At 48.7% G+C, this 10,079-nt stretch overlaps 1 protein-coding gene across 1 annotated transcript; it reads left to right on the top strand.

The window, feature by feature from the left end:
• On the top strand, positions 1 to 5,076 carry LOC121866539 (tyrosine-protein phosphatase non-receptor type 23-like). Its single transcript, XM_042366307.1, has 2 exons — positions 1 to 65; positions 4,101 to 5,076. Exons 1-2 carry the CDS (start codon positions 1 to 3, stop codon positions 5,074 to 5,076), a joined length of 1,041 nt encoding a protein of 346 aa, XP_042222241.1.
• The last annotated feature ends 5,003 nt before the right edge of the window (positions 5,077 to 10,079 follow it).

The raw sequence follows: 10,079 nt of genomic DNA, 5'->3' as shown, positions 1-10,079 counted from the left end.
ATGTTTCAGCCACCAGAGACGAGACCTCCCACGTCACTCACACAGACAACTAAACGTAACACCCTGTAAGTAATTTTTAAGTATTTGTGGGTTTGGTGTAAGTCATGGGTGGAGCGGAGGGTGAGGTGCGGTTATGGGGGCGGCGGGCGTGACTACCAATGTGTGGTGGGGAAGTCCGGAGCGCCACACACACACACACACACACACACACACATATATTTCATCCTGGATAAACAGGGCCCGGCTTGCACAACCTCCTCATTATTTCAGGCCCCATGTTGCTTCAACCTACCAACAATAATCATTAGTTAGTTTGTTTCTGTATAATTCCTGTGCATTTTGTTCTGAAGTAATACAACAATTTCAATATTTAACTATAACGCTTCTAAACCGCGTCTAATACTTTTGTATTATCGATTTTCAAAAGCTGAGCCCTTGTATGAAAGTAAGTCTTTGTTTATACTGAGCAGCAGCGGCGGCAGCGGCAGCACCCTCAGCCACGTGTCACGCTGCACCAAGTGGCGCCCTGCGTCTCCCGCCCTGACGAATATTGCGGAGGAGTGGGGGGGGGGGGGGCAATATTCGGATTCAAGGGTGTTCAGAGTGTACGGCCAAACAGGGCCACACATTTTGAGGGTACCTACATTTTCGGGCCACCCAATTTTAAATACAGAAACAAAAATTGAAAAGCTAGATCCTTCTTTAGGGTTAGGGTAATCAATGTTAGTTTCAGGGCTTTTTACTTATGTTTTAGGATAATCATAGTATCAGTCCCCAAATTAAAATTTGCTTGTGGGTGTGTTACTAAAAACTAAATATTATGGGCCTCAGGCCACCAAATGACTGAACTGCACAGGCTCTCCTTAGGCCTAAATCTGGCGCTGCCCCTCCCCCCACACCAATCTATTCCCGCTGACTTTTGATTGTCAAAACTAAAGCATTTAGTTCATATTCTTTATACAGCAATCTTTGTACCACAAGTTATTTATTCAAATAAATTATATCAGTAAGGTCTATAAAATGCCGCTAAACAATAACAAGTCCTATATAAATTCAGCTCCGTGAATCTGAGAAAACCGATTTAGTTTCCTATAATAACAACACGGAGGAAACTGTGGAATGTGAGTGGCGGTGTGGCGTGGCGCCACCTCTGACGCCACACCGCACCAACACCCTGCCCCTGGTAACATCGACCGCGCCACAGCACACCATCGCCCTAGTAACATTTGACTCTCTACGACACACCACCACCCCTCTACCAGACCTTGGGCCTATACCCCTCTACCAGACCTTGGCCCTATACCCCTCTACCGGACCTTGGCCCTATACCCCTCTACCAGACCTTGGGCCTATACCCCTCTACCAGACCTTGGCCCTATACCCCTCTACCAGACCTTGGCCCTATACCCCTCTACCAGACCTTGGCCCTACCTCTACCAGACCTTCCTACCCCTCTACAGACCTTGCCCACACCCCCACCAGACTTGCCCCTATACCCTCTACGACCTTTACCCCCCAGACCTTGGCCCTATACCCCTCTACCAGACCTTGCCCTATACCCCTACCAGACCTTGGCCCTACACCTCTACCAGAGACTCCGGTCTCATACCCCCACCGGACCTTGGCCCTATACCCCCTACCAGACCTTGCCCCATCCTCTACCAGACCTTGGCCCTATACCCCTCTACCAGACCTTGCCTCTATACCCCCTACCGGACCTTGGCCCCATACTCTACCAGACCTTGGCTCTATACCCCCTCACCAGACCTTGGCCCTATCTCACCAGACCTGCTTACCCCTCACCAGACCTTGGCCCTATACCTCACCAGACCTTGGCCCTATACTCCCACCGGACCTTGGCCCTATACCCCCTACCAGACCTTGGCCCCGCACCTCTACCAGACCTTGGGCCTATACCCCTCTACCAGACCTTGGGCCTATACCTCTACCGGACCTTGGCCCTATACCCTCTACCAGACCTTGGCCCTATACCTCTCTACCAGACCTTGGCCCTATAATTCTCTACCAGACCTTGGCCCTATACCCCTACAGACCTTGGCCCTACACCCTCTATCAGACCTTGGGCCTACCCCTCACAGACCTTGGCCCTATACCTCTACCAGACCTTGGCCCTAATCTCTACCAGACCTTGGCCTATAATTTCTACCAGACCTTGGCCCTATACCCCCACCAGACCTTGGCCCTATACCCCCCTACCGGACCTCCATCCCTATAACCCCTCTACCAGACCTTGGCCTCACCTCTACCAGACCTTGGGCCTATACCTCTACCCCCAAGACCTTGGCCCATACCCCCACCAGACCTTGGCTCTATACCCCTACCAGACCTTGGCCCTATACCCCTACCAGACCTTGGCCCATACCTCTACCAGACCTTGGCCCTATACCCCTCTACCAGACCTTGCCCTATACCCCCACCAGACCTTGGCCCTATACCCCCTCTACCAGACCTTGGCCCTATACCTCTACCAGACCTTGGCCCTATACCCTCTACCAGACCTTGGCCCTATACTCTACCAGACCTTGGGCCTATACCTCTACCAGACCTTGGCTCTATACCTACCAGACCTTGGCCCTATACCCCTACCAGACCTTGGCCCTATAACCCTCTACTCAGACCTTGGCCCTATACCTCTACCAGACCTTGGGCCTATACCCTCAATGACCTGGCCCTATACCCCTCTACCAGACCTTGGCCCTATAATCTCTACCAGACCTTGGCCTACCCCTCACCAGACCTTGGCCTATACCCCTACCAGATTGGCCCTATACTCCACCAGACCTTTGCCCTATACCTCTACCAGACCCCACCAGACCTTGGCCCTATAATCTCTACCAGACCTTGGGCCTATACCCCTACCAGACCTTGGCCCTATAATTCTCTACCAGACCTTGGCCCTATACCCCTACCAGACCTTGGCCCCCCCTAGACCTGGCCTATACCTCTACCAGACCTTGGCCCTATAATTCTACCAGACCTTGGCCCTATACCCCTACCAGACCTTGCCTATAATCCTCTACCAGACCTGGGCCTATACCCCCACGACCTCTCTATACCCTCTCACGACCTTGGCCCTATAATCCTCTACCAGACCTGGCCCTATACCCCCTACCAGACCTTGGCCTATACCTCTACCAGACCTTGGCCCTATTCTACACCTTGGCTATACCCTCTACCAGACCTGGCCTATACCCTACTGACCTTCTATACCCCTTACCAGACCTTGGCCCTATACCTCTTACCAGACCTTGGCCCTATAACTCTACCAGACCTTGGCCCTATACCTCTACCAGACCTTGGGCCTATACCTCTAACGGACCTTGGCCCATAATTTCACCAGACCTTGGCCCTATAACCTCTACCAGACCTTGGCCCATACCCCTCTACCAGACCTGGCTCTATACCCCCACCAGACCTTGGCCCTATACTCCCTTCACCAGACCTTGGGCCTATACCCCTCTACCAGACCTGGCTCTATACCCCTACCGACCTGGCCCTATAATTCTCTACCAGACCTTGGCCCTATAATTTCACCAGACCTTGGCCCTATAACTCTCTACCAGACCTTGGCCCTATAACTCTACCAGACCTTGGGTCTATACCCTCTACTCAGACCTTGGGCCCATAATTCTCTACCAGACCTTGGCCCTATACCCCCTACCAGACCTTGGCCCTATACCCCTACCAGACCTTGGCCCTATACCTCTACCAGACCTTGGCCCCATACCCTCTACCAGACCTGGCCCTATAACACCTACCGACCTTGGCCCTATACCTCTACCAGACCTTGGCCCTATACCCCCACCAGACCTTTGGCTCTATACCCCACTAACTTTGCCCTATAATTCTACCAGACCTGCCCTATACCCTCCATCCCCACTAGACCTTGGCCCTATACTCCCTACCAGACCTTGGGCCCTATACCCCCTACCGACCTTGGCCCTATACTTTCCACAGACCTTGGCCCTATACCTCTACCAGACCTGGCCCTATACCCCCCTACCAGACCTTGGCCCTATAACCTCTACCAGACCTGGCCCATAATTCTCTCTACCAGACCTTTGGCCCACTCCCACCAGACCTGGCTCTATACCCCTACCAGACCTTGGCCCTATACCTCTACCAGACCTGGCCTATAATCTCTACCAGACCTTGGCCCTATACCCCTACCAGACCTTGGCTCATACCCCACCAGACCTTGGCCCTATATCTCTACCAGACCTTGGCCCTATACCTCTACCAGACCTTGGCCCATACCCCTACCAGACCTGGCCCTATACTCCCCTACGACCTTGGCCCTATACCCCCCACCAGACCTGCCCATACCCTCTACCAGACCTTGGCCCTATAATTCCCCAGACCTTGCCCCTATACCCCTACCAGACCTGGCCCTATACCCCTCTACCAGACCTTGGGCCTATACCCCACCAGACCTTGGCCCTATACCCCACAGACCTTGGCCCTATACCTCTACCAGACCTTGGCCCTATAATTCTCTACCAGACCTTGGCCCTATACCCTCTACCAGACCTTGGGCCCTATACCCCCCACCAGACCTGGCCTATACCCCCTACTGACCTGGCCCATATCTACAGACCTGGCCCTATACCCTCTACTGACCTTGGCCCTATACCCCTTACCAGACCTATACCCACGACCTTGGCCCTATACCCCTCCAGACCTTGGCCCTATACCCCTCTACCAGACCTTGGCCCTATACCCCTCTACCAGACCTGGCCCTATACTCCCCTTACCAGACCTTGGGCCTATAATTTCTACCAGACCTTGGCCCTATACCCCCTACCAGACCTTGCCCTATACCCCTACCAGACCTTGGCCCTATACCCTCTACCGGACCTTGGCCCTATAACTCCCCACCAGACCTTGGCCCTATACCCTCTACCGGACCTTGGCCCTATACCCTCTCAACAGACCTGGCCCTATACCCCCTTACCAGACCTTGGCCCTATACCCTCACTGCCCATCCTACCACCTTGGCCCTATACCCTACCAGACCTTGGCTCTATACCCCTCTACCAGACCTTGGCCCTATAATCCTCTACCAGGCCTTGGCTCTATACCCCTCTACCAGACCTTGGCCCTATACCCTACCAGACCTTGGCCCTCTACCAGACCTTGGCCTATACCCCCACCAGACCTTGGCCCTATACCCCTACCAGACTCCGTCCCTATACTCTCTACCAGACCTTGCCCTATACCCCTACCAGACCTTGGCTCTATACTTACCAGACCTGGCTCTATAATTCCACCAGACCTTGGCCCTATACCCCCACTCAGACCTTGGCCCTATACCCCTACCAGACCTTGGCCCTATACCCCTCTACCAGACCTTGGCTCTATACCTCTACCAGACCTTGGCCCTATACCCCTCTACCAGACCTTGGCCCTATAACCTCTACCAGACCTTGGCCCTATACCCTCTACCAGACCTTGGCCCTATACCCCTCCAGACCTGGCCCTATACCCCTCTACCAGACCTTGGCCCTATACCTCTCACCAGACCTTGGCCCTATACCCCTCTACCAGACCTGGGCCTATACCTCTACCAGACCTTGGCCCTATACCCCTCTACCAGACCTTGGCCCTATACCCCTCTACCAGACCTTGGCCCTATACCCCTCTACCAGACCTTGGCCCTATACCCCTCTACCAGACCTTGGCCCTATACGAACAAGGTGTCCCAGAAATAATTACTGGTTGTGATTATTTACCTACATCACAAATACAAATAAAATTATATAAATGTGTACAGAGAGTTATGTAGTAATATACTTTTTAACTGTCGATGACTAGTGTACGTAAGAGGCGTTGAAGCGTAGTGATACATCCTCCAATGATGCCTACTCTGACGTAATAAGTAATGGCTGAGTATAAGGACAAAATATAAGAAATTGCATGAAAACAATTAAGTACAATAAAATCTATGGGTTTTTTCTTCTCTTTACAAATATCAATAAACAACGGGTTTAGGTGATTGTTTTCATAATTTTTTGGGGGTAGCCTGAAAATCCCCCTTACTGCACTTAAGAACCCTAACAATGACCTTTTGCCTAACCTAACCTAACCCTCAAAGTAGCATTAAATTGGTTAATCTTCGGGTAAAATATGCTGGGAACAGGGGGGATTTTCAGGCAATTCAATGTTTATATAAAGAAACACTCAACATGCACATTTAAACACACTTTAATACGGCTATATCTGGCTTGACGGGCGCCACCATGTTGACCTTCACGCGCTGAGATATTGCAAGATTATGCTCATGATGGCGTCACTAAAATTAATTCCAGCGAGGCAATAGAGACGAAGCAATTACTATATGCAACATTTCTAAGTCTAACCTGAACACTGTGTAACGAGGCTCCGACCTATAGAAGCACGAGTGGTTGTGATGCTATCGACTAATGAACAGCGGTATCACTCAAATACTAATCCGTGTCTGCTGTCTGGGATAAAAATACTCTTGATGTTATGAATCTTGATGTTTAGTGTATTTACTAACCTAGAACACGAGCTTAAAGTCCCCCAAAGTGTTGAAGCTCACATCATAACATCAACAAGATAACAAACAGTAACTTCGGACAATGATAACATTCACTGCATTACGTATCATTACAACTTGATACATGTTATAAAGATTTCTCGTGTGCCATTTCAGCAGTTTTTAGCGAGGAAGAAAAGCTTGATGTGAGTGTTATAGGATCAACTGAACAACTTGTAAATATTGTTATTACTCTGATGTCACTGTATAGGCCTGGGGTCTCGTGGACTATATAGGCTTACGGATATATTTTAAAGCTTTATTTCTACATAATATCAACTACGTTTTGTGAATATTTTACAGAGAGTTAAAGAGCCAAAAGTTTTCATCAGTGCAGGACACACTGGTGGCGAATCGAAAGTCATCTACGTGTTTTCTTGTTGTGTATAGACCCAACTTTTCATCACAAATTTTGACACTATGAATACATTGTTTTTATTTAGAGTATATATGTAATGTGTAAATTATATATAGAAGATCTAATACACGATAATAATACACCAGTATGTGTGTGTGTGTGTGTGTGTGTGTGTGTGTGAAAGGGCGGACACTGGCATCTAACGCGTGCTGGTCACCCTCCTCCTCCTGCTCCTCCTCCTTCAGGGTTTAGTAGCGTCAACCAGTTCAGATTATTATCAACACAGTCGGTAACCTAATAAACCCCCCCCCCCCTTTTACATCAGTCGTTCTAATTGCCAGTTCTTAAAGCAGATTATCATGACGGGCACTCCTTAGCAACTGTGTCTAAGCCTGGTTATACTACACCCACCCCCACCCCCCACCAGCGTCAACAAAACAATCACACGTAAATGGCGAGGTAAAACGAATCAGATTTAACGGGACTTTATTATCAAATGAGATGTTTAAATATCAGGTATACCGAACAGACTAATTTATTACTAACCGTGTAAGTGTATAAGACCTGGATGCCTTTACGTCACCCCCTGTAGTTGGTATACTTCTCTAAACTCGGTTATTATCAAGGTAGAACACCATGGTGATATGGTCATCCTAATACGAGTGATGTGTTGTACTGTACACATCTAACCTGTCTAACATCACCCTCCTGACGGTAATACTCCCTTCGTCAGCAGATGTTAACTCGTCTTAATAAACAGTATATCATTTTATTTACACTCCTGTTATGTCAGGTGCTTATGTGAGATCTTAAAAAATAATTATGTCATATAAAATAAAAAAAAATATAAGCGTCAGGAGATTATATTTAGATATGTAAAGAGAGCGAGTATGGTGGCCTAATTTAGCGTCATGACATCAGCTGTGGCAGAGGTGTGGGAGGTGGTGGTGGCTCTTATGTCTCTCTCTCACTGAGGCTCACACACACACACACACACACACACACACACACATACATACATACATACATACATACATACATACATACATACACCTTACTATATCCAATTCTTTACATTCAGACGATACACAACACATGCTTTTGTATTCAAGGGTCAAAATATCTCCTAATTAAGAGATATACATGAACAAACGTGTAAACATAATACCAGGGTGTCGATAAAATCCGTGTGCAGTTTAAAATGATATTAACTTCATTTCTATAGAAGATAAAAACAATCTGTAAACTGCAATAAAAAGAACATTTATTCAAGTTTTAAAAATTTTAATCTTAGGATTTTAATTTTTCACTATATCCACCATCATTAAGAATACAAATCATAATACGATTTTGAAACCATTTCGTATAGTGTTGGGTTGAATATCGAGAAAAAAAAATTAAGAAGTAAATTAGAATAAATAAATTACTTTATTCCTGTTAAAACTTAAATAAATTACCTCTGGTTAGTGTTAGGTTAGGTTAGGTTAGGTTAGTGTTAGGTTAGGTTAGGTTAGGTTAGTGTGTCCCCAGCCTAAGTAAAGGACCCTACTGGAAATAAACATCTGATGGTTTTGGTGGTTGTCCTTAGTGGAATAGCCTTACTGTTTACCATTGTTTGTATCAACTTGCATTGTCTATATAAATACATACATACTGAATCGATATGTATACTTGTATGACGACTTTAGTGAATATCTATGTATACTTGTATGACGACTTTAGTGAATATCTATCTATCTATCTATCTATCTATCAATAATATAACTGTATGAAAGCTGAAGCCGTTTCGAGGAGCAGCAGCAGCCAAGAACTGTTAGATGGGGTGAGGGGGAGAGAGTGGGGGAGGGAGGGAGGGAGGTGGGGGAGGAGAAGGTGGGGGGAGGAGAAGGTGGGGGATGTGGAGGAGGGGGTGAGATAAGACCTTGCCCCTCGTAACATTATGAAAACTTACAACGAAAACCCATAAAAACTGAGCCACTTACGAGGATTTAAAATACGCATGACAATCTGAAAGCTAATAAATACATAGTGTTTGATAGATCCTAATGAAGGATTACGTTGATTAAAAGAATACATAAATTCTTCCCTCCAGGTCGACAGTTTATAAGGTCATGGAATGTTGAAAACCCTTACTGGTGAAGTTGTTCTGTTGGCTTAATTCGTACTGTACCTGTGGCGTGTAGGTGTGTGTGTGTGTGTGTGTGTGTGTGTGTGTGTGTGTGTGTGTGTGTGTGTGTGTGTGTGTTGGTGTGCTGGGAACTGGGTGTGTGCATAGGTCTGTAGGCGTGTGTGTAAGGATGTAAAGTGTGAGCGTAGGTGTGGGCGTCAGTGTGTAGGTGTGGGCGTCAGTGTGTAGGTGTGGGCGTCAGTATGTAGGTGTGGGCGTCAGTGTGTAGGGGTGTGGGCGTCGGTGTGTAGGTGTGGGCGTCAGTGTGTAGGTATAGGCGTCAGTGTGTAGGTGTGGGCGTCAGTGTGTGGAATTGTGGGCGTCAGTGTGTAGGTGTGGGCGTCAGTGTGTAGGTGTGGGCGTCCAGTGTGTAGGTGTGGGCGTCCAGTGTGTAGGTGTGGGCGTCAGTGTGTAGGTGTGGGCGTCGGTGTGTAGGTGTGGGCGTCAGTGTGTAGGTGTGTGGGAGTCAGTGTGTAGGTGTGGGCGTCAGTGTGTAGGTGTGGGCGTCAGTGTGTAGGTGTGGGCGTCAATGTGTAGGTGTGGGCGTCAGTGTGTAGGTGTGGGCGTCGGTGTGTAGGTATGGGAGTCAGTGTGTAGGTGTGGGGGAGTCAGTGTGTAGGTGGCGGGCGTCAGTGTGTAGGTGTGAGCGCCGGTGTGTAGGTGTGGGCGTCAGTGTGTAGGTGTGGAGTCAGTGTGTAGGTGTGGGGAGTCAGTGTGTAGGTGTGGGCGTCAGTGTGTAGGTGTGGGAGCAGTGTGTAGGTGTGGGGCGTCCGGTGTGTAGATGTGGGCGTCAGTGTGGGTATGGGCGTCAGTGTGTAGAGGTGTGGGCGTCAGTGTAGGTGTGGGCGTCAGTGTGTAGGTGTGGGCGTCAGTGTGTAGGTGTGGGCGTCAGTGTGTAGGTGTGGGCGTCAGTGTGTAGGTGTGGGCGTCAGTGTGTAGGTATGGGCGTCAGTGTGTAGGTGTGGGCGTCAGTG

Source organism: Homarus americanus, unplaced genomic scaffold (assembly GCF_018991925.1).
Source record: "Homarus americanus isolate GMGI-L3 unplaced genomic scaffold, GMGI_Hamer_2.0 scaffold16430, whole genome shotgun sequence".
In the NCBI taxonomy this organism is placed as follows: domain Eukaryota; kingdom Metazoa; phylum Arthropoda; class Malacostraca; order Decapoda; family Nephropidae; genus Homarus; species Homarus americanus.
The sequence above is the reverse complement of the archived record's forward strand: the minus strand, read 5'-3'. Positions and strand labels throughout refer to the sequence as shown.

Coding starts and splice junctions, on each gene's coding strand:
- LOC121866539 (XM_042366307.1), top strand. CDS start 1: ATGTTTCAGCCACCAGAGACGAGACCTCCCACGTCACTCACACAGACA. Junction 66..4,100: donor ACAACTAAACGTAACACCCT/GTAAGTAATTTT, acceptor CACTCCCACCAG/ACCTGGCTCTATACCCCTAC.